The sequence below is a fragment of the Paramisgurnus dabryanus genome, chromosome 20 (assembly GCF_030506205.2).
Source record: "Paramisgurnus dabryanus chromosome 20, PD_genome_1.1, whole genome shotgun sequence".
NCBI lineage: Eukaryota > Metazoa > Chordata > Actinopteri > Cypriniformes > Cobitidae > Paramisgurnus > Paramisgurnus dabryanus.
In genome coordinates this window covers 29,567,645-29,592,765 of record NC_133356.1, presented here as the reverse complement: position 1 = coordinate 29,592,765, position 25,121 = coordinate 29,567,645, and the positions used below count along the sequence as shown (strand labels likewise).

The window sequence follows — 25,121 nt, the reverse complement described above, 5'->3', positions numbered from 1 at the left end:
GGCATGATGAAGTACATGAAGTCTGCTGGTCCTAATTTTGAGACACCCCCTCGTCGAGTAAGGACAGCAGCTCTGAAGAGTTCATTAGGGTGTGCTGGCACGCTGAGCCCGGACCCAGCTCTCCATGTGTCCTTGCAAGAATATATGGGGCTTCACAAGTCCTCCGCTCTTTCGCTCCATTGCTGTCTCCAACCTCCACCGTATCACCCCCACCTAATTTTTTCCTCTTCTCCCAGTCTCTCAAAGGTGCTGATCAATTCACAGCCTCCTTCTGAGGTGTGAGACTCATCCCTGCACCTTGTGATTGGCTCAGGCGCACAAACCCTCTGCCGCTCTCGTTCCCCCTATCTCTAGCTCTCATCCAGGGCAGCGGCCTGCTCTTTTCACCTCTGGGCTGCCAGCCGGTGCTCCGTACACCGCAAAATCGGCCAGGGTTCGGTCAAATGAAATCACAGTAATCAAACTCTCCCCCTTTCCCTCTCACTTTCTCCCCCTCTCTCGTGGCTCTGAGCCCATTAGCACACCTGAAATAATAACTCAAGTGACAAATGTTTTGGCACTTATAGCTGATAGACCAAGAGAAAGGGTGGGAGAGAGCACACCTTGCTCTTAGAGATTTAGACACGGTATTTTCCAATCCCCAATGCGTCAACACTGAAAACTGACAAATTCAGGAATAATCTGGTATGTGAAAATTGTAAAGCCTGATGTTAATAAAAAAAGAAACAGATTTGAGGACGTATTTTCTTTTCTTTTTTTTAATGAAATCGTTCAGACATTTACAGTGAATTCACATCAGTTTCATTGATACAAGACACATGCTTCATTTGCCTCACTGGCAAGCCTTTGTAAATGCATAAAAAGGTGTGAAATGCAATTAAATAATAAACCATGATAAATACAAATATAGTTGTTTTACAAAATAACAACAAAAAATTTAATAATATGATAATTAATAATAAAGTTGTTAACAAATAAAACATTAATAATACGGGTTTTTTTTTGTAAAAGCAATAGTAAATTATTTAAATTACGTTTATAGTTGAATCATAAAATATTGTTAAAATTCTTGATAAAATGTGTGTTTGTAATATTCTTAATCATTTTACGTGACGGCAGAAAAATAAAAGGCAAAACGGAATGAGGTCAACGGGCATTTTTAAGATGTATTTAGCAAAACTTCTAGAAATAAAAATGTCTCGATTTTATTCTTTTAACGATGTTGACATCTAACCAAACTTGTAATTTTAATGATTTAATGGTAAATACAGTATCCGACACTGACATGATCAAATAATAATATTAGTGTTATTGATTTGAATTACCATAATTGATTATTTTAACAATTATTTTAAAGTAAAGCCGCATTATTACTGTAATTCGCCTATTTTGTATATTTCATGAAAGTAGTTACGGCTCTCATTAAAACATAAAGAAGGAAAATTCTGTATGTATCCAGTAGAAGGCGCACATGATCAAGCATACAGGTCATTGAAAGTCTTCACATATGAAAATGTTTTTTTTTTCAGTAGTTTACTTTATTTTAAATGCAATAGACCTGCAGTTAGTTACTTGATTAATAATGTTTTTACAAATAAAATACAAAGCAAACAAAATAATAAAAAGTAACAAAATAAGGCCAAACTAAATAAAAATCACAAAATGAAATCAAACGTACGTTGTTGTTGTTTTTTATTTAGATTATATTGTGCAAAAATTAGTAGTTGTAAAACAAATTACTCATTGTCAAAATAGCGCTTTCTTTTTACCGATTTAACTAATAACAATCCAGTAAATGAAAACATTATTGTAACTTTACCTCTAGCATAATATTTATGTAAAGACGTCGTTTTAGTCTCCGATTAACTGTATTATAAATTGACGGCCGCAATTTAGACCCGTGGTTAATTTACGTAATCTTCATAATTTATCAGAAAAGTTTCTTGTTTAGTTTAGCAATGTCATATTATACATATTTTTTTTTTTTTTTTAAATTCATGATGCGTTTATAGTTTCTAGATCAATTATAGCCTTTTAACTAAACCTGTATAACGTATTAACAAATATCCTAACAATTCTCTAATTTTATTTTAAACTGTTCAGTTGTCTACTGCGTCTTTATTCTGCGCTTATATAAGATAATGCAAACATAAGTTGCTAAACGAATGTTTGAATATATTAACATTAAGTTACATTTGAGTACTTTAAGCATGTTGACAGAGCATTATGTCCACGCAGTTGCAAGATCAAGAAAAAAGTTAATAGCCTACTGTGTTATCCCAGTGCGTCTTACCCATTCCCGATAGTCTTGTAAGTTTCAGGCAGTTGTCAGAGGTGGAGAAGGCAGGGTTCACTGCAGACTGGCCCCTGTTTTGAGATTGCTGCGGGGGGATATAAAGGATGACCTCCGTTTGACTTCTGAAGCACAGCCGCTTGTTTCTTGCAATGGCGATTTTGGTAGAAAAGGATTCAAATGAATCACAAATATTAAAGCGGGGTGTTAATATTCTTATAAACACCCAAATACATTTGGATATTTGAGACTTGAGTAAAACAAAAATTATTTTCTGTTTACACAGAGACGAATAATTTTATAGGCCGCTATAAATAGTTTAACATATTGTAGGCTAAACCTTATTACAATATAACAATTTTTGACAATTAAAATAATACCACAGACAGACATTTGCAACATATAAACCATGTTGCGCAGTTGTATAAACGATGCACGTGCTGCAAAAACAAATACCTCTTTTATCTTTAAATGCATCTATAAAGAATATGACTCACTCACGTTCTCATTTTATATCGAGATGCTGGCATGTCTTTCTAAGCTCAATTTATCCGAAATGATGGTATTAACTCACTGATGCGTGTTGCAGTCCGCTGACCCTCACTAAAAGGCAACCTAAACAGTGAAAGTCCATGCCCTCATTGTGCTGTATAACGTCCTTTTATAGATGCTAATTGAAGGAACTTAATTACTTTATAATGCTATTCTGGTACTGTGACAGCAGTTAAGCGTTTGGGTAAGCACGGCTTTCATGACATCCCGTTTGGTTCGCACATAATTGAGACAGACTAAAACTAATGTTGAGATTACAAACATCAATAAAAACAGTGCGTTAACTTCCCAAATAAATATATAGCATAATATATTGGATACAAAATACACTAGTGTTTAAATGTTATTCGTTTATGTTCTGTCGGAAATATTCGTTTTTGATCAACTACAATTTTGTAACAGTATACTAAGTATTTTCAAAGAAAGAACATAGCCCACTTACCATTTCGCGCATGCATGCACGTTTATCTGTAGTGTTGGGTTAGTTATGTATCTGTTGCATGCATCCTCCTTTCATTTGTGTTTAAGTCCAAATCAGATCCCACACCCGTGCAGCGCGCACCCTTCGTTTGCCGAGCGCTTTGGGGATTTGATAGTAATTTCATGCCTGTAAATGTGCGCGACGGATCCTGCCGCTGCTTTTGCGCGGAAGCCGAGGGTTGTGTGATAAGACACTGATCCTTCCATTAATCGTTTCTGATCGATGACAGATGCACATCAGACACACTTCATACACCTTGTCCCCGGGTCGATTGTATCGCCCACAGTTGTGCAATGTATGTTTGAAGCAACTTATTCAGCTTTAATTTTAATTTATTTGAGGTGTGTATTATATATGTATTATATGCTAACAGCATGTTTACGAAAGTAGAAAGGTACTTTAAATTAGGAAGATGTTTCTTGAAATTGACCAGAACACAATATCCACTTCTCCAAATTGTCAGAGCTAAAAGGAAAGCAGTGGATATCACTTTACTGGCTGTTGGATCTTTAGCTAATGCTTGGGAAAAGTTTCATCTACGCCTTGGAATTAACAGAAATGTGATGGCACGAGGAAGTTGCTGTAATGGCCACATTTTTGGCACTTTGTAAAAAAACGCATTGTAACATACAATCTTAAATGTGTACGTTTAGTTAATATAGGTGACAACAATTTAATAAACAATTTTTTATAATTAAAAAGTTCACACATTGTGTTTGTGTGTATTCTGTGTGTTTCAGTAGAATAGAGAGAGGGTTTTAACAAAACAATTCTAACATTTTCCTCCAGATTACAATATTATATTCCAGCTTTCCTTCATTTATGGCTGCGTATCGAGTGATAAATTATTGATTGATCATTATTTGAACCAATAGACAGCGCGATTCACTGTAGCACGCTTCCATTGGACACTGCACCAAACTCCTTAGATCCTACAGTAAGTGGATGAGTCCATTCTCAAACGATGGGGGTGTTTTGGCGTGGAGCGCGCAGCGCACACAGCACTGCTGATGTGCAGCATATGCCGTCTCTAAATAAAGATGCTTTGCTGAATGATGCTGTGAAACGTAAGCCATATAAACGTATGAAACCTATCTCATAGTAGTTTGGTGTTAGCGCTGCAAAGCTACCGCGCAACACAGAACGTGTATAGTAAAACTTAATTACGCACCTTGGTTGAAGTTCCCAAGTTTGTTGGCTGTTGCGATTGGTGTTTTCATGAACTCATTAATGAAGCTAAACAATAACGCGAACAATGTTGAAATTGTCATGATTCTATACATTCCCAGCTGCCTTCAGATAATTATTATTCCATCCTCGTGTGGTTGTAAAGTTGAATGCATTGTTATTATACGTAGTAACATTGTTACATATATTTTATGTCGTGTATAAATGTTCAACGCAGTCTCTTGTGCAGAAAATATGAAAAGCGTAATGTGATCTCAGCGTTATACTGTACCTCGATTCGCGGTACTGATGTGCGCTTTCCTGAGTCTGACAAATTTCACCCCCCACTCCCCTGCATTGGCAGGAACTTGATGTGGCCCATCCCATTGTGTAAGACGCGACCTGTTATGGCCACCACTACTTCCGGGTTTCAGCAGTCTGGTCCAGATTCAGTTGCTGAGCCGCGTTCAACACACACTCATTGTACACAAACGGGGAAAGGCAGATCGCAGCATCGATCGTGGCTCCTTTAAGAAAAACTAAGCCAGAATTATCAGCCCACCTCCTCTTGATCTCATTTAGAAGCTATTGCATAAAAAATCAACTCAGGAGACGAGAGTGATCAAAGAAACGAGAGAGAGCTTCATTTTTGTGCATTTGAGTAGTATTATCGTTAGGGGTGCTAACCAGTGGAAGCGCGCAGAGGATCATCATTCATTCAGCACTTTGACAAGCTCGCGTTTGATTGATTGACAGCCGGAGTGGCAAAAAGCCATGAGATTTGCTAGTTTTGTTTAAGGGGGTATTTTCATACTGCTGTGGAAAAGAAGATTTCGCTCGATCTTTGTCGCTGTCCAGGGGAAAGAAAGCGGAGGAGCTATCGCTGAACGCGTCTGGCTGAACTTGTGGTGAAGGACTGGCTTCATCGCTCGCTTGAAAGAAGCATTTGGATTTTTGGGGAAAACACATCCCACGTTTGGAATTTGCGTGTTTATTTCTTATTCACCCTGGCCTCGTAGGGGATTTATTTTTAATTCAAGGAAGACGAGGGAGTGTGGAGGGCGATGGCGCAGAGGGTACGTATCCCGAAAAGTTTCTGCGACTCCGTATGTTGTTTGAATGCAGCTGGAAATACTGAGACGTGGCCGATGACAGTCTCGCAGTCAAACGTTTTCTTTTGCTTGTCAGTTCAATACGTTTCTTTCTTTTCCTTTTTATATTATACTTTATCAAATCGCTCGCTGACATGCATGTCTATTTGAGTAGTGTCTGACTTGGAGTTTTGAGACTTACATTTTTGTTTGATTAAATACTCTTATATTAGTCATGACATGCCGTCATCCAAAAGTTAGACGAGGAACAGTTTTATGCTTTTTACCACTTTTACTTTACGCACCAAATTTATTTAGCAACGTTTCTATAATCTCTTATCAAAGCCGTAGCTACTTTTTTTTTTTTTTTAAAGGTAAACTTTCACAACTTCCAAGATACTCTATTTTAACACATCGTGCAGAATATATCAATAGGCAGCAAATTCAACTGACCTTTAGTATTTCTGTCTTCGCTAGATAATAGTCTTTCTGCACCATTGCTATGAAACGTGAATGTGCAAGGGGACTTGTAAAGTTGACATTTACTGGTTGGCCACTTTTTCTTTGCTTTTGTAATCAAATGTAAACAACCAGAAACTACATTTCATAGCAACCCACCGACCTTTTGCTTTTGATGGTGCAACTACAGCAGCACCCTGCTGTCTTGCTTGCACCTTGATAGTTTTAGAGTTTAAATGTTAATTTATTCTCATTACACTTTCCCTGTTAAGTCACCACAGTGATTATTGTCACCATACATTATTTTAAAGAGACTGGCCAAAATGTCTATATGTGAATTTTTATTTAAATTTGATTAGAGTAAAACTGTGTGCATATTTTAAATTTTGCATATATGTTAATAGTCTCCTAACAATCATAGTTTCCTAAGAATATAATTTAACATGCTACTATACTATAATTACATGCTTATATGATACACATTCCTATAAGTTGAGCTGCATTTGCAAAAATAAAGATACACTTAATGAAATGTGGCACAACAGCATACTTGACACTGTAGCTGTGTGATATTTCAAAGCTGTATCTCAATGCTCCAAGCCTCCGACGCTGTATTTAGTCTAATCAACTCCAGTCAGAATTTTAAAGCATATTATACTTTTAACAATAAATAAAGCGTGTATTTACGCAGAACGCTAGAAGATCAATGCAGTTCGCTTGCAAATGTAGCAATACTGTTTTCATTTTTGGATAACTCATATTTTTAGTCGAAGGCCGAAATCTTTAGTACCTCTACTCTCGATCTAGCTACTACTAATAATTTATTTTGTTTAGGCTTTTTATTGATTTGTTCTGTTTGAGATAAAAGTGACAACATGGACATGTTGCCCTTGGTGTGTGTGCAGTACGAAGATATACCCCACTATGGGATGGACGGAGTAGGAATCCCGAGCACGATGTACGGAGACCCGCACGGCCCCAGATCCATGCAGGCTGTTCACCTGAATCACGGGCCGCAGCTTCACTCCCACCAATACCCGCACACCGCCCACGCCAACGCCATGCCGCCCAGCATGGGCTCATCAGTCAATGACGCCCTAAAAAGAGATAAAGACGCCATTTACGGGTACGTGTGGATGGCCAAAACATATTATATGATTTACTTTGTTAATAACACATTATTTGACCCGTTTTACTTCAGGCGGATTGAACGATTCTTCTTTCTGTCTATATATATTTTATCTACATTTATTATTGTGTTTAGGTTCAGGCTTGTTTCTCTGTTTGTTTAGCCTTTCGTGTTATGAGACATAATTTTTTCTCTGTTAGTTTAAAATATATATATATATATATATATTTAACGTTTAAAACTTTTTCTAATATAATGTATAAATACTGTAAACCTAATTTTCTCCGTTCAATATGCAATACTTTCAACTAAAACTACAATCTAATTCATTATAAATAAAGTTTATTAAATTGTAAAATACTACAAACTCTTTAGACAAAATGACACCGCCCTGGTAAAAATTATAATAAGAACTTTTCTAGCGCTACAGATAATATATTCAACATGTGTGATGTGTTCATAAAATATGAAAATATATATATCTTGATGTGCTAGTTCCCTATTTTCCGCAGTTGTTTAAAAAATGCGTATCATACAAAAACTGCTGGATCATACAAGTTTACATGAAAACGCAGTATATAAATGCTGTCGCCGATCAAAACAGCAATTTAGTAACAAAAGAAGGCCATAGAAGGTACTCTCATTTATTATGGATTAGTTAAGTCCCTAAACATTTACACAAGAGATACACTGAGTAAGTGAACCGTGGGTAAATTGCATGTTTGGCCTAGACTGAACATGAGCAATTCTAAGTTGAGCTAAACTCGTAGCCCACTGTTTATATTGACGGTTGTCTTTGCTAATATGTCCTAAAAACAATTTCCATATTAAACAATATTAAGCGCAACTAATAAGACTAATAAAAAATGGTCGGCGTAAAGTATGTATTAAGTATTCCTTAACCATATTATCGAGGAGCTAATGTTTTTTACATTAAGTCAAATATGTTAATTAAATATGAACTTTTATATATTGTTATAAAAAAGTTATTGTTATGTGTTAATTAATTTTTTGCTCTATACTGTCGTTTTTGTTTTTGATTCCAGGCACCCTCTGTTCCCACTTTTAGCACTGATTTTTGAGAAATGTGAATTAGCCACTTGCACACCTAGAGAGCCCGGTGTGGCTGGAGGCGATGTGTGTTCGTCAGAGTCTTTCAATGAGGATATAGCAGTGTTTGCAAAACAGGTCAGAGAGTTTTATTGCGCAAAAAGTTTTTGCATAGTTTTACGGCTGCATTGTTGTTGCGTTAACGTTGTGCATTTACCTCAAAAAAATGCTTTATTTACTGTTTTTAAATAACTTTTATTTTTTTCTCCTGACAACTTGGACTTATTTACACGCACATCGTCTCAGATTCGTGCAGAAAAGCCGTTATTTTCATCAAATCCTGAGCTGGATAATTTGGTAAGTGCAAAATAATAGTTTTCGATGTATTTGCCTTAGTTGTAATTTGTTAGAGCCGCTTCTTCATTCAAAACTTTTTAAGATTGGACTTCCAGTTGTCTTTTATTTGCTCTTTGGCAAAGTTTTGTGCAAATTATTGTTTAGTATTACTGATGTTATTTTGACGTGTCACCCGTGTTCGGAGCACAGATACACTCGATAGAACATAGACTGAAGTGATAATTGTTTCATAAATTATATATTATCTGACTTAATAGCAATGCTTGCCTCGATATAGAGACAATGCTTGTCTCATAAATCATACTGAATGTCAATGACTTATTTTATTTGCCGTAAGTTAATTTGAACCTCAACATTCATAGTTAGCCTGTTTTCTTATTTTAATTTTTCAGATGATACAAGCCATTCAAGTTTTACGGTTTCATCTTTTGGAGCTCGAAAAGGTAAAAAAATTTCCCTAACATTTTACCTCAACTGGCCACTTCTTTTTTTTTTTAAACCTGTGAGACTCATCTACATAAATGTATTTTCCTAGTCTTTTGTAATTAGTGTCAAAATCAATCATGCTGCCTATTTCTCCTCGAGTTTAATTACAATGCAACATGCTACGACGGGCACAGATATTTCATAGCGATAATTTCACGGTTTCTCTGCTTCGCCTCTTGTTATATTTTATGTAGGCCTAGTTGATTCTTTTTTGTATTAAATTTATTTCAAAATATTGACAATCGATTGTTATTGCCTAAATTTAGTCGCCCATGTTGATTGCACGTTTTGCGCGCTTATCTGTTATCAGCAATACACTTTGGTGGAATTTTATCAACACCTGTTTCCAGGACAAGAGAGGGCCTATCAAGTGATTTATCATAAAACCATATAGCTTTACAGTTTTGAATACACGTAATAACCAATGGCTACAAGTCTCCAGTATTTGCATGAAGCTCTATGGTTATATGTGCTAAGATAATACGGCAACGCGCTACTTTGAGCATTTAGCCAAAAATGCAGAAATCTCCCCTAAAGTCACCGAATGTCCTGAGAGGTCACATGATTCCCTTTTAAAGAGGTGGTAATGAAATAACTAGACATTAACAGAAATTAAACAGTTTACCTTAAATGTCAGTCAAGCAGGTCATCTCTCTAATGGCCACAACCCCGGGAGCAGATGAATTTAACACGGGTGTTGAATACGGTGTAGCCCGCGAGTCGTCTTGTCAGTGTCAATTTTCTGCGATATCTCTATTTTGAGACAGAGTAAAGTTATTTCATATTCTGGATGCGTTTGATAGCTATCAGAGAATGCCATTGGGAAAGGTTTTCCATGTCAATAGCAGTTCTGTATGCACTTGTCAACTCGCTGTGATGACCCTTTGTGATTTTTTTCCTCCCTGCTTCCTTTTGCATCTATAGGTACATGAACTTTGTGACAATTTCTGTCATCGGTACATCAGCTGTTTGAAGGGCAAGATGCCCATCGACTTGGTTATAGACGACAGAGAAGGAGGATCAAAATCAGACAGTGAAGAAATTACGAGATCATCGGGGCCCCTTGATCAGGTACGTGAAAGAGTCAATTTCTTTTCTGGCTATTCAGCTCGTCTTTTGGGTCACTTTCTCTGCCTCGCTGTTATTTGCATATGATTAAGGCTTTTAAATTCCATCGGATTGAAAATTTTTGAATAATATGGCCCATTATTGCTTCATTAAGGTTTGATCCCGGAACTGACCCGAGGAGATTAGCTCGTGAAAGCATTGCCATAAACTTGACCTGTTTCTTGTCGATTTTAATTTAGTCCTTTCCCACTTCTTTTCTCTCGCCTGCTTTTTAATCAAACGAAATGGTTGTCTGTGGTATTTGTTACTTTTAGAATAAATGAAGACGCATCTATAGCAGACTTTTTTGGGGTTTGGTGCTTTGTTTTTTTTCTGCTGTTGTTTAAGCTTCATTAGTTGCCTTGTCAGTGTTTTCCTCAGCCGAGAGCGCGCATTACTTATGCGCAGCATTCTATGCCAGACGCTTTGAATAGCATAAGCAATGCGCTCTCATCTAGCACTGTACCATACCGTTTTATGTATGTATAGGGAAAACTATGTAATTCCGTGCCTCTCTTAAATTTACATTATGCGGCAGCTTGTGCTGGAGATTTTTGTGTTGGTTTAATTTTACGCGTTCAATATTTTACATAACAGATATAAAAAAAAACTTTTGTGTTTTTTTTAATTGACAGTATTAATCACGGAACAGATACTGGTTAAGAAAAAACTAAGTGCTTATATTAAGAGGATTTGTAAATTCACCAGCATTAAACGTAATGAAGCGATTAGGCTAAATAATTTAAATCCGTCATCTTCCATATGGCTGAGTGATTGAATAAAGCATTGACCAGTTGTAGCTTTCCAATGAGTGCGTCGGTCAACAGCTTAATATGAGAGAGAGAAAATTCAGTCCCATTCATTACCAAACAGGGACTCCAATAAAACGACCTTTGGCTGCCTTACTCTCTTCTATCTCGGCTGTATTAATGATTATGTTAATGAGCGGATCTGCACTGATAATAGGCCTATATGCCCATTTCAAAGGCAGCGTTAAATAGTAATTGTGTTTATAAGTTTAACAAACTCTGTCGGGGGGCACTTGTCAGGATTCTTGAATAGATTAATTCTTGAACAAAAATGAATTTAAGTGAGAGAAATAAATTAGGCTTATATGAAGACCCATGGGGTACGTAGGTATATAACTTGATAAGAGCAATTTATGCTTTGCTCGAGGGCACGAATTCAAAGCTTTAATTGACTTTAAGATGAAGATATGTCCTATATTTTTCCCGATGACGTATGGCGCATAAATATCGGGCTAGTATTAAGTGTTTACATCTTTATAAAAAGTCCGATTACCTAATGTAAGCTCACCAACTTTTCAAAAGTTTTAAAATGCAGGCTGAAATAAAATTATACATAATTATATATTTTATAATTATACAATATAACACAGTTGGGTAGACTTGTACTTACTTGTACAGTGTGTAGCAAAAACAGCTTTAAAAGATTAATTCAATTTTAAAATGGAAAAATCGAAAATAAAATTTAGTTCACAAAAAACTTTACCACGCAATTTAACTTTAGGCACTATATGTATTTTACATCTCATATTTTTGTGACTACACTGTGTGGTGACATCCCTAACGAATTTGCGTCGCTCGTGCATTATCTCGTTCCATATGTATTTTTAATATATGCCCTCGGGCATAAAGTTGAATTGGACTGGGAAAAAATCTCCTTTGTGCAAATTCTCAGCAATTTTAACAAGAGGGAGAAGGCGGTTCATTTGCTCAGATGCCAATTTATTCCAGCAAGAATACAGCAGCTTAAAAAAATCAGAAATATACATAGAATTGATTAAACTCTTTTGTGTTTTCGTCGTCCGGGCACCCAAGCATCGTATCAATAATAACTCAACTCCAGCTTAGCATTGTTTTGCAAGTATAGAGAGGACAGAAAAAGGGGCAGAGCTCAGGGGTGAAAAAGTCAGAATCTCTCTCTCTCTCTCTCTCTCTCTCTCTCTCTCTCTCTCTCTCTCTCTCTCTCTCTCACACACACACGCACACACACACACACGGGCGCATGCTCTCTCTCTCTCTCTCTCTCTCTCTCTCTCTCTCTCTCGTGAATGCGGCCCAGCCAGTTTGGATTCGCGTTGTTTTTCTCGTAGGCTGAGCTGATAAACGCGAGGCCACATGAGCCTCAGGTGCCATACGAGCGGAGGGACTAGTTAGCAACTAGTTAACCCTTTCCCTACGGACTTCATTTGTTTAACTTGTTTACATTTTGGTGTCAATCATATTGCATTCTAGTTTCATTATTACAGTAATAAGAATAACAATATGTAGAGGCAGTTTCACAAAACAAATAAATCCATATATTGCTTGCAATTAATTCCTTATGCATGCATGCAAAAATGAGCAGTAATGTAAAGTGTGATATTACTTTTTTCATATTAGACTTGAAAGATCTAACATTTCTTGTAGAAATAATTTAATCGTTATTTAGATAAAACGGCTTAGTGATGTTTTGATTTATGCATATTTATTGGCTTTTTGTACGTCGACTCTGATTTGTTTTTCTGTTGGCTGGCTCTTGGTGATTTCATGACGTCTTTGCTCGCTTTGGACGTAAGGAGTCTGAGGACATTTCCATACACAGTTGTGTTTAATTGCAGAGAGACGCTGCCATTTGCTAATGAAGTCAACGCCATGAAACCTCTGCAGTGCTCAAGACTGCACTTCTCCAGGGCTCTTTAGTTTATTCTTTGCGGCCTGAAGAGGGTTTGAAATAATTGAAATGCTGAATAGTTTCTCTGTCTGCAGTTTCCCTTTCTGTTTTGTTCAGACCCAATTTTAAAACTAGGGGTGTTATTACAGAGCCAACAATGTTATTGATGTACTATTGTTAGGAGGCCACCCAGAATAAATTTTTTTGTGCTTGGAAATGTTATTTAATTTATGATACAAAAGGTTTTTATGCTCTGCCTTTAAGTGAATGTGGATAGTAATATTTTAGAGTGTTGATATTTTAAAATGATGGAATAACATCCCTGCTAAGAATAATTGTTTGGTTGTTGTTGCTCGTGCTCATAAGCTTTCTCGGTTAAGAACTTCCAGAACTGCACAAACTTTTTTATTATAATGTTTGGTTTGTTAACGAGAACCAATTATTTTTTTTAAGTGTAGCTTATTTTGTTGGATAATGTTGAAATTATTATTGCACTTTAATCACAATATAAAAAGATCCATCTTTTTATAGAATTTTTTTGGCTGCTGTCAATGTTGCAACAACTTATATAAAGAGCAAGCATGTGACTTGTTTTGTTTGTCTCTTTGCAGAATATATCAAATAGTAATCTCTCTCTCTCTCTCTCTCTCTCTCTCTCTCTCTCTCTCTCTCTCTCTCTCTCTCTCTCTCTCTCTTTATATATATATATATATATATATATATATATATATATATTAATTTGTATTTAATATATTTAATTTATATGTATTTAAGTTTCTCTCCAAATCAATAAAAAACTTTTCAAATAATTTGTTTAAAGCTAGAATCAAAGATCATGCATATTGTTTTAAAATGCACATTTTGGGATTTAACTTCAAAGTGCACATCATGGCCAGTGATGTGAAAGTATTTGTAATTATAGATGTGTGATTATCCTGCAGTGACATTAAGGGCGACTATACCGGTTCTAAAACAAGATATTACCCACAGGCCATTTTCAAAGCTTCTGCCTTCTCTTTAGACTTAAAACCAGCAATTATCCCCCTCCCCAGTTTTGCTTAATTTAGCTTCATAAGACTAATGGAAGAAGTAGGAGTTTGGGGGACAGGATGGTAAATGCGTTCTCTCTTTCACTTTTGTTTTTGTGCATGCCATTACCACCTGCATTCATCTCAAGAGCCCCAATGTTGAACCAGCAGCCACATAGTCTGTTCAGCAGGATCTCAGCCTTATCAACAAGCTGGAGAAAACAAATAAACAAGAGTCCTGATTTCGTTTTGGTCTTAATTCATTGGGCAAAGCTCATGTGTGAATCCTGTGCTTCCTAAGTGTTTTCCAACAGAGTCGAAAGAGTATTGTGTGATCTTGTTCAAGTGTCCTCGCTAACCTCGTTTGATGAGGCATATAAAAATTTCTTTCCCTCTCTCTCTTTTTTTACTGCATTTAGTTGTGCTATCTAGATGAAGCCCGTACCAAAAATAGTGCAATGTGAAACTGGTGGTCTGTGTGTTAAAAAAAGAGCATGAAATTGTAAACAAACGGTTTTCCCCTGTAAATTGTAAATGTACAGTAACCCAAAAATGTTTTTCTTCATTTTTATAAATGAATTGAAAGCCCAGCATTTATCGCACGAGTGCTTGTAAAATGTGCAAGAAAGGGAGCTTCTATCTAAGACCCAACACAATGCAAATGCAATGAATTGGAATGCCTCACCGATCATAGCAGAATCAGAATTTCCAGCAAGGAAAATCTTTTCATGGCGAATTAAGTGGTGGAGGAAGAAAATGGTAATGAAAAAAAGGAAAGGCGCAGATGAGAAATGCTACTCCCTGGGCTACGCACTGCAGATTTAAGAACTTTAGCGAAAGCTACGTGGAAAATTGAATTTACTAAACAATTAAGCATTGAATTAATCTATATCCTACACGGGAGAGAGACGGACACAAGAAGGAAAGAGAAACGAAGCAAGAGATGAGAAAATGTAAAGGGGGAGGGGACGCAGCCCCCCAAAAAATCCCTGAATAAATCCTCGCTAGCTCATTAGAGGGACAGTGAATATATCAAGTGTGTTGTTGTGTGCAGCAGGACAGCATGGCACTTGTCTCTCCCATAACCGTCCGCATCCACATCGTCTCCACCCGCTGCCCACATATTTACTCTTACTGTGCATTTCCTCCGGGTGTCTGTTGGCTGGTGGACCGCTGTGCGATTTACTATTATTTTATTTTATTATTAATTAGCTCTTAGATCTGTGGTGGATGGGATTGTTGGGGCAGTTATAAATAGACTGGAGTGCACCCTGGAGATGTCACTCACCCTCGGCCGAGACCCTCCCCCATTCCCATGGGGCCGAGCGTCAGCCTCCCACAAGCCCTGCTGCTCTTTTGTTCAATTACAGTTAATGCAATAGTTTGCTATTTTCCTCATTCTAATTATATTTTCAAGTGGGATTTGTTGTGCGTTAAAAAGGCGCGGAGGCTCAGGGGTTCTCAGTCTCCAGGGTGCTGTACTATTCTCTTCCACAAAGCTCTGAATAAATAAGTTCCCTCCATTTTTTTTTCTCTTTCTTTTACAAAAAGAGGAGTCGTAGAAACTGGCAATTTCAGTTTTAACTGTTTGCTCCCTGGGCATGTGTTCTAGATTACCTCTTACGGCATTCTTTTGGTATGCTGCAGAATACACCATTTTGTTCTTACTGTTTCTGAACATGATTTTTTTTTCAGATAGATCTACAATGCCTGGCACTATTATGCCTCATATAGGAGTCATGGCAAATCTATCAAAGCAGTGTGATTTGCTCCAGCCAGCTAAAAAACGTAGCGTAAAAAAGAGAACTATACATAATTGCCAATATTTACTTCTGACTAATGCTAAATTAATTACAAAAATTGACATTTTTCTCTCTTATAATTGTGCGTTTCTCACACGTAAATAAACTGGAATATACGTAACAATAACATAAACCATGACTAAAAAGTATGCATGACTGTATGTGAACAGGCCTATTTGGAATCTGTGCATCAGCAGTTTTAACAAAATCGGAACGCCCACCATTCACAAAGTACTCCACATCCTAGTGTTCATTTCTGCAATATTTTGATTTCTTCGACTGTACTAACAGAAATACCAGCTACACTCTTAAAGGTACAAAACTTTACCATTTCTGTCACTGGGGCTGTACCCTTTCAAAAAGTACAGCTTTGCACCTAAGGATTTCATTTTAGTACCTCAGAAGTACATTCCGGGACCAAAGAGAGCTTATTAGTACCTTAAAATACATATACATAAAATACTCAATATCTCAAAGGTACATATTGGTACTAAATGTTTTCATATCTGTACCTAATGGTCCATACAATTACCTTTTTAAAGGGTGCTGCCCCACTGAAAGCTATGGTACATATTTAGACTTTTTTCTAACAATGTAGGTCCTTAAGGTACGGTAATCTACCCAAAATTGTTTTGTATTCCTGTAAATGAACCAAACGGAAACTTAGAGTACAGCCCCAATGACAGAAAAGGTACAGTTTTGTACCTTTATTCCTGACAGTGTATGTTTAACACTTTTTATTGTGTTTAAATCCGACTTGGTTTACTGTTATGTACCCCAATTGTGGCAGGACCCTTTAAAGAGTTCCTAATATATAGACAGATATGTATGGCCTACGTTTGGTACCAATAGGCCTATGTATCTTTGGGTACCAATATGAACTGTTCAAGTCCGAAGCTGTACTTTTTTAAGAAAGCTGGGGTACATATTTTGACAGTGTAAATTTAACATGCAAACTTTGCAGATTCTGTCAAGGCCTGCTAAAGAGTTTTATCTGAAAGCTAATATTGGTCTCTTTACATCAGAAAGGATGCTGAGGCCTTCATCTCCGAGCTTATTTTCCTCCCACACTAATGTTACTTTTGTGGAGGCGCCCAGTGATAAGAGGCAACATCTGTTTTGTTCTATAGTAGGAGTTGGCGCTGCATGGGGCTGAGTGTGTGCAGGCCCTGGCTCGCCATTGTTCGGTCCACTTCTCTTTATCCTCATGTCTGCTCCATTTGCCACATACCATCCGCCCAACAGCTGACACTTTCTACCCCTTTATACACCTAAGCTTAATTGTCAATAGGATTTCACCTCCATCTTCAAGCAGAATGGGCTCTTATTTGATTTCATTTTGATTCGCTAGGCCGGCGAGCGCACACACACATACACACGCCTCGCTCTGGGATATAAGAGAGGCTGACTGGCTCTTGTCATATTCAGAGATCGCAAGTTAGTCGGTGCGTGTAGATGTTAAAGCTTTTTGCTGCCACACACACAGTCTTAGCTTATTATATTTATTTCTTAACTATGGATATCTTGCCTCGGGTAATGCAGAGTTTATTACTTATAATCTTACTGTTTGTTATATTTAAGGTGCTGTAATGTTTAATAGTAGTCGTTTTGCTATATTCTGTGAGAAAGCGTCGGGCGACGAAGTTTCATCTATTGCTTATGCCAGCTATACCGACTATATTGTCTTGTGAGGTTGCGGAGCGAGGCAAGGGCCTTTCCCCCAAAAAAACAACAAAATGAGGAACATCTGATATGGCTGGCTGTCGTTGTAACTCAGTGTGTGCATGTTTTCCTGTGATCTAATGCCTGATTGTGGTACTTATTCTCTCTCTCTCTCTCTATTACTGTGCAGACCTCATGGAACAGAGACCATGATGATACAGCTTCTACACGCTCCGGAGGCACACCGGGACCGTCCAGCGGAGGACACACATCACACAGCGGTGACAACAGCAGCGAGCAAGGTAAGGCACCCTTAAACCTGTATGTTAAAGAATATGACAATTAGTAGTCTTCGTTAAAACATCTACATTATTTTGCTCAGCACTGCTTTTTAGCAAATGTATAGATAAACCGACATAAAAATTGAGTTTAGAGATTGTCAAATGAAACATGAAAGTAACACCTCTTTTAAGAAGTGTTTCTTCTACAGAACAAATACATCCAGCTTTGGTAAACTTAAAGCTATGTGCATGAATAAATGAGTTAAAGCAGATGTTTCGGGGTGATGTGGCTCAGGTCCATCAGCTGGTTGTGATGTGGACTGAACTAAAGGTTGTCTTAAAAAAGCCACTGGAGAACCGCTTTTACACTGATGGATCTGCTGTATCCCAGTCTCAGAGTGATTTGAGTATTGTACATATCTGAAATCCTCAAAAAGCTTGAATATCCTCTTGTTAGGATTTCCCTTTACTCGCCTCATGTCAAAGAAACTCAAACCGTAAGCAGAATCAGCCTTTCTTTGATCTGATTGGCTATGATTGCGGTCCAGCCAATGACTGAAGGCGTGGGAGGTGCTGGACAGAAGAGTGGAGGAGGGTTTCAAACAAACCGGTGGCAAAAGGCAACTTCATTTATTATTGAAAGGGATGTCAAGGCAGCAGTTTGAGGGCTGCACAGCCAGCAGGCAAAGTAGGATGAGAGCAGAAAGGACCATATTATGTTCCAGATGACTGAGCAACGATTTATAAACCAGCGCCGGTTTTCTCCCTCCACCGAGGAGAGCGAGAGAGGTCGGCCCGGCTGAGTCGGTCAGATGGCTGATGACTAATAGCCCGGGTCGCTCGCCACACTCTGATTGGACGCCTTAATGAGCACATTTTGTGCCGAGTTTGGGCTCCTGCATGCGGTGACCTTTGCTCTTTATTGACCAAAGTGACACGTCATTTTTCACATACTTCCAATTATCGCCAGGCTTTTAATGTCCCCTGCCTCTCCTCATGTTCCCCTGTGCTCAACCCCTGTGTTTCGGATGGGTGTTTGTTTTGTTGTGTAGTAGTAGAAATGGGGCCAAAGAGGCTGAGATATGAATTTATTCAGTGTAAAGCTTGACCCAAGCATTGATGGTGGGTTAGTGATAGCATGCTTTGTAAGGAGTCGTTTTAATATCCAAGTCACAATTCTCCTGTTGGCCAAGTAACTCTTTCCCAAACTCGGTCTCTCTTTTGCTTCAACCTGCTTTTCATTTATCATCATTTCGATACATTATTTGCTTCTGGCTATCTGCCAGCACATCTTATTTACATTCACACGTTTGGAAAGCGCTTTTATCCAAAGTGCATTTGAGGTATACATTTTTTATGAGTATGTGTGTTTCACAGGAATCAAACCCGTGACCTTTGCTATTCTAATGCAATGCTCTACTAGCTGAGTTACAGGACTCCCTTTACCCTAAACTAATAAACAGAAAAGAAAGGTCTCATATCTGCTGAAGTGAAAGTATTGTGTTAAATACGAGAAGGGAATGCCCTTTATAGTCACTTGATCATGACAAATGCTATGCTATGCCCAAGTGCGTTGCATTGTACATCTGTTACCCATCAATGCATAGATTGGCACCATCGCTGATGGTTCTAGTGGTTACCATCCACACCATGTTTTCCATACCGCACCTAAATATCATCTTAGTCTGACTCGGGAAAGCATTTTCCTGCTCATGACTCTGCACCATTAAGGGAGGGGGTGGTGGGCGCTCCTCCCTCTCTGTGCAAAACAGAAACTTTCTTAGCGGAGTCAAGCAGAGACGCAGTCCGACCCATCTCTAATTAGAGCCTGGCTATTAGTGAAGCCGTTTGGACGGTGCTTGAACGTACACGCCTTGTTTAACAGCTGCTCTCTCAGGGGACATATTCTGGAACTGTATCTTAAAGCCATCTTTTTCTGAGCGTCCAGCCTCGGAGAGTACAAAGAAAAACAATTCATTATTGCTGCCTCCGAGTTTCTGACTGTTGAGGACTTTTGGCGAGACCGGAGCCCGCCCAAGATTAAAAGAGACACCCTTGGGCTGCAGCTGGAACGCAAGCGCTCTCAACCCCTACCAAAAAAGGGGCAGGGCGCATGGAAAATGACACTCTCTCACACGCAGAGATCACGCTGAGTGTTTTGAAAGGCTTTGGGTTTCCTCTACCTCATCAAAGGGTCCAGGAACAAGGTGATGACTACAGAAGTCAGATATGTATCAGCAATTACCAGACCCATTTGCGAACGGCCCCATGTGTGCCAAGTCAAATAGTTCCTGTGAGGCTCTTGTTATTGTCTGCATAAATTTACATGCAGATATGTGGACTCAAATACTGTACGGCTGTACGACTGTGGGAGCTGGAGAGAGCTTGTGTGAGTTATTCAAAGCAAGTTAAGAAGTTAACTGATTCTGACTAATGGCTCGCATTAGAGTAAACAGGCCAGTCTGGTGTATGGTGACCCAAATATGTAAACAATTTGGCATGTGCATGTACAGTGCCGAATGTACTGTACTTTCCTGCGGATGTCACATAGTCATATACTTCAGTCTGTGTAGAGCGAAGCTTGAACAAAATTACATGGCATTAAACTGATCATTATTCCGTTAGATTGATTGCAGTGAGTGCTGTTGTCATCATTGACTTAATGGTCAGTTTGCTGAAGGTCAGTCTGAGCCAAAGCTCTCATTGGCTCTCGGCCACCATATCTGCTCTGCGATTGGCTGGCATCTAAGACGGACCAGCAGACAGGATGTCAGTAAACCTCCGAGCTTGGATCAGCCCACCGATCCCCCGCCTCCCGTGTTTGTCAAAGTCACCCGTTAATTGGAACGATTGTCCAGCAGACTGGAAGAACCCGGCCCCCTTTCTCTCTCCCTCTCTGACTGCGAGTGCCCGCATGCCTTTGCATTTCTCATGCGCTATTTTCAGTGCTCTCCTCAATTGCTGAGTGCACTACAATGCTGATGCTCACTTTCTTTTTTATTTTTACAGCAGGGTCCTGGCTTTGTTTAGCTCGAACACTTTGAGCTGTTAAGAGGAAGCCTCTCCGTTCTCTCCCTCGTCGCCTTCGATCTTTGACTTTGTTTTGTGCTTTAATCGTGCCTGTATGTGTGCCGTGCTTCAAAGAGCTAGGGGAGCTCTGTGTTGTCATTCAGGTGCAGTCAGTCAACGGTTGTTCCTGCCTTGCTATATTCTCCTCTGTGTATGCAAAAGCGTTACGTGCAGGAGGGGGAGGCTGAGCATTCGCCGCGCTGCCTGTGTATCAGTGGCACTGCGTTGGTGGAGTAATCTGGTTAAATCAGAGGCATAATGGCTGATAAAAGGTGTGCGGTTTTAATAGCGCAGGGATCTGAGACCGGTACCCGGGCGGCCCGAGCCGCCCCTGCTGTGTTTCTCTCTCATTCACATCACACCATACACACAAGGAGCAGAGAATAAAGCCAGGGAAGACCGAGAAAGGAACACAGGAAAGAGAGCAAGGTGCCGTTTCCAGTAAGTGCAAGTGTTTGGGAACGCACGTGTTTCACAGGAACTGCAATAACAAAAAACAGTTTTTATTTCACACGGCACATCATGTTCTCTTCCAAGCCCTTATGCACAATGCACTTGTGAATTTCACATCGTGCCCACAAATGGCTAAATTTAGCCATTGCACAAAGTCATGGAGATAGCGGTGAGGGGCACGGATAGAGCAGTGTTCTCAGAAGGCGCATGCAAGTTTTGTTAGGTTACCTAGGGGAGCGATGCGGCGTCCAATCCGAACACTGACATGTTTATGACCTCAGTGAATCTCAGCATTGATGCCACAACCAACAAGCTACCACTTGTTTCTCCGAAAACCATCGCCGCCAATGACTTTATGGCCCAGCTCCTGATAAGACCATGTGTATGCTTAGTGGTCCCATGGCGAAAAGGGGAAACAGCACTGGTTCCCACAGCGAGGGGCAGTTTGCCTTTGGGATTAGGCTGATGTCATGTGGGAACAAGGAAAGTGAAAAGCGAGAGTGCAGGCAAACACCCCACCCTCCGCTTACCATATATCAGCTGTTTCTTCTGCTTTTCTAATCATTGCCTTAAACCTGCTTTCATAGCCTAAATGAGCACCTTGTCTCTGGGCAGATAATACTCATAAAGCTGGTATGATAAAGTGTCACTGTTGTGTTTGCTACTCTGTTTGCTCTGGGATTTAACTACTCCTGAAGTACTTCTCTTCTTTGGCCCCTTCCCCACATTGACCGTGTGTACTCAGGAAATCGCTGCCTGTAGTGCTGTTGACATCTTTCTCGTCCGCTCTTGGTTGTATTTTTCCATTCAGCTATATTACAGCTCAGTTTTACATGAAACATTTGCGTTTCATGTTGTTGTAAAGACAGTCCTCATCATCTTATAGTCTGTCATTTCTGCACTCAAACAAATGCGTTGAATTGGGGACTCAACATGTCTGTTTACATAGCAATGGAAGACGGAGTGTTTGAAACTTTGTCGTTATTTTTGAGATTGAGTTTTTTTGGTGCATAAATTACACAGTTCACCTTTTAGGTTGTTTTTCGGATGTTTTGTCCCAAAGAAAGAGAGAGAGAGAGAGGTTTGGGCAGGACTCATTTGCTATGTGATGTTCAGTTTTAAGTGGGGAGCATATGGTATATTTAGATCAAATGCTATAATTGTGGTGTATTGATGTAGACACTTTGCATCTGTCTCCATGTATACAGGAAGTCCTTCTTAACCAATCCTTTATTTCTTGCCAAAACCAGAATTTTGGTGTTTGCTAAATATCCCCTTCACAGCGACTAACTGTCATCACTGCTCTTCTGCTTGAATGGTAGTAAACTTTGAGATCGAAAACTTTTATTCCTTTTTCTCTCTTCATTAGACGTTTCGGTCAGCAAGCTAAATGTCATATAATCATTACTGTAAAATCAGATTATTCATGCAACTAATGAAATATTTCATGATCAGAATATTGATTGCAGCAATGAAAACAGAGTAGAAGAGAGATCAAGCTGTACCCAAAAGCTATTTTTAAGGTTACGACATGCTTTTTTTATTCATAGTTGATTTGCCAGATGCACGGTCACTGGTGGTGAGAGGGGTCAGGTTGTGTTGCACAATCCTTCCCTAGATCTCTCCCTAATGGCTGAAAGAGCCCTTGGCTCCATTTAAAAAATCTCCACGATGTGCCCCGTCATCAGATCTGTGTCGTAGAGGTTCATGTGAATTTGACAGAAATCAGTGCGCCTCATCACTGACGTGTCACAATGCATTAGGTCTGGCTGCAGAAGACCTGAGTGAACATTACTCGGCACGGCCCGAGAGGAGAAGCGCGGCCCCACTGGGCGTCCATCAGATACGGCATATCCAAGTTTTCAGGAAAGAGCTGCTATCACCCAAAGAGATATGCTATCACCGCTTGGCTCGCCTGATAGAAAGGGCAAGAAGGCCACGGTGGGGAGGCAGAGAGGAAGAGAATGGAAAGGGAGGGATGGAGAGGGGGAAGTTAAGAAAGGAGTTTGAGGAACACTGAGTGACAGTAAACAAACAGGCATTAACTCCTTTGTTTGGCTGTGTGATGCGTACTCATCTTTAGTTTATTTAGGCCTTTGCTAAAGAGATTATCCACTAGCAAGAAGATACATTGGGAATTTTTGGTTTTTACTGTATCCTTGTTGACCTGTAGGAGAGACTTTACTTGGTCACAATGAATATTTATTTTACAACAAGCTATTACAGGACAAAACATTATCCCGGCAGGATAATCCGTCCGTGATCTGTAGGGATGTACATTCTTTTTGTAAGCAGGAGGCCATCCTTTTTTATTAGCGGTATCACAGTGGGTTTGAGTCCAGCTTAAAGCCACAAACAGCATTGTGCTAATTTTAGCTTCCAAAGAGGATGAGGATGAGTGGCCTGCTGCTAGTTTGCCATATGCTGCCCTGCCGATAATACTGCATGAGGAATATTTTCCTGCCGATAGCAACTGAGACTATGCGTGTGAGGTCCTGGGACTGTTACAATGCCATGTAGAGCGTAAGCATAAAGATATGATGAGGATATTTTTGGTAACAGGCCAAAATTATGCTTTATTTTGAAGGACCGGTCTGCTTTCTTTTTCATATGCTTTACTCACAACATTTATTGACTTTCTTTAGACTGTTTGGTATGTGCATATGTTTGATTGTTGTTTTTCGTTGACTTGGACATTGACAAAGTTGAAACAGAATGAATCTTTTACTGCTCGACTTAAAATCATTCAATATCAACCACCATCTCAAAGACTATTAAAGCATGAAGCCTAACAAAGAACGAAAGAATTTACCAAGCCTGTTTGGAGACGACACCCCAGAAACCCAATTTCATGCGAACAAACACCAGCAAAGCTCCATATTTGGGGAATTTGGCTTCCACTGCACTGTGTGCTAAAGCTATTTGACCTTAGTATTTGTCACCAGAGGCCGCTCACAGTGAGGGATTATTTGTTGGGGTGCTGGAGGTTTGGAGTGGTGGTGAACGGAGGTGTGTGCAGATGGAGACCGGTGCAAAAAGGTTCGGGGGGAGGGCTGTGTTAACAACAGACCGAAAGCTTGACCCGGGACTGACCCTTACTAAACAATCCCCTCCCAGAGCCCAGCCCCGCTCTTTTGACATGGATACCTGCTAAAGAGATTTAGGGGGAAAGATAAAGACCTCCTCAAGCGTTTAAAAAAAAAAGATTTAAGGAGTGAAAGAAAGATAACAAACAAACAAAAGTGTGTATGCTTTTAAAGGGTGTGTATGTGTATGGAGAGAGGGAGTGTTTGCTTTAATGTGCGCTTGAGAGAGAGTAAATGCATGTGTGTGCATGCATGCATGCATGCATTTTTTTCCGAGCAGTAACCCAATCACCAGTCGTGCCCTGGGAGCCTGAATAAATCAAAGAATGGCAGGAACCAAAAAGATTCCCGTGTTGATAATATAAAATTCTATAGGTTTTGACTAAAAAACTCCCATGAGTGGTCCGTGCTATTTGTGAGTATATGTGTGTGTTTTGTTGTCTCAATAGAGGAGTGTACAGTCGAGTTGTATTGGTATCGCCCATGTCCAGCCGCCCCTGCTCTGTGACTGTCAGGAAGCAAAAGTCAGCCCAGCTCTGTTTCCGTCACTTCCAGCCCTGAGCCTTATCTCTTCGTTTCACCCCAAGCTGATAGAACTACAATTCCCTCACATTCTCTCTGCTCAGCTTCCTGAGGTCTTTGTTATACTCAATACAATATCTATAGGCATAATTGATCTTCCACTTTGAGTGAAAGGCATCCTATCAAAAATAGAAAAGCCCCCTGAAGTAACAGTTCATCAATCTAAACATCTGTCTTGTCAAAACATAACCAATGGGTCAGCGTTTGCCTATTTAGCATGGTTCAGTTAGCCCCTACTGGTAGATTATGTAATTACACTATTATTAGGAAAAATAGCATGGTATTATTAATTTTTTTTGTCTTAAGGTTG

The 25,121-nt window shown here is 39.3% G+C and overlaps 1 protein-coding gene across 2 annotated transcripts in view; it reads left to right on the top strand.

Annotated features, from left to right (window-relative positions):
• The first annotated feature begins 4,949 nt into the window (after window positions 1–4,949).
• meis1b (Meis homeobox 1 b) overlaps window positions 4,950–25,121 on the top strand; it is a 62,687-nt gene continuing 42,515 nt past the window's right edge. Inside the window, exons 1-7 of one of the 2 annotated variants that reach the window (XM_073812889.1) lie at window positions 4,950–5,569; window positions 6,949–7,169; window positions 8,219–8,360; window positions 8,529–8,579; window positions 8,972–9,022; window positions 9,990–10,136; window positions 17,531–17,642. In XM_073812889.1, coding sequence (XP_073668990.1) covers window positions 5,558–5,569; window positions 6,949–7,169; window positions 8,219–8,360; window positions 8,529–8,579; window positions 8,972–9,022; window positions 9,990–10,136; window positions 17,531–17,642 — 736 coding nt within the window. In that variant the 5' untranslated portion in view covers window positions 4,950–5,557. The remainder of the gene's footprint in view (window positions 5,570–6,948; window positions 7,170–8,218; window positions 8,361–8,528; window positions 8,580–8,971; window positions 9,023–9,989; window positions 10,137–17,530; window positions 17,643–25,121) is intronic. The other variant, XM_065250951.2, reaches the window with a different exon arrangement.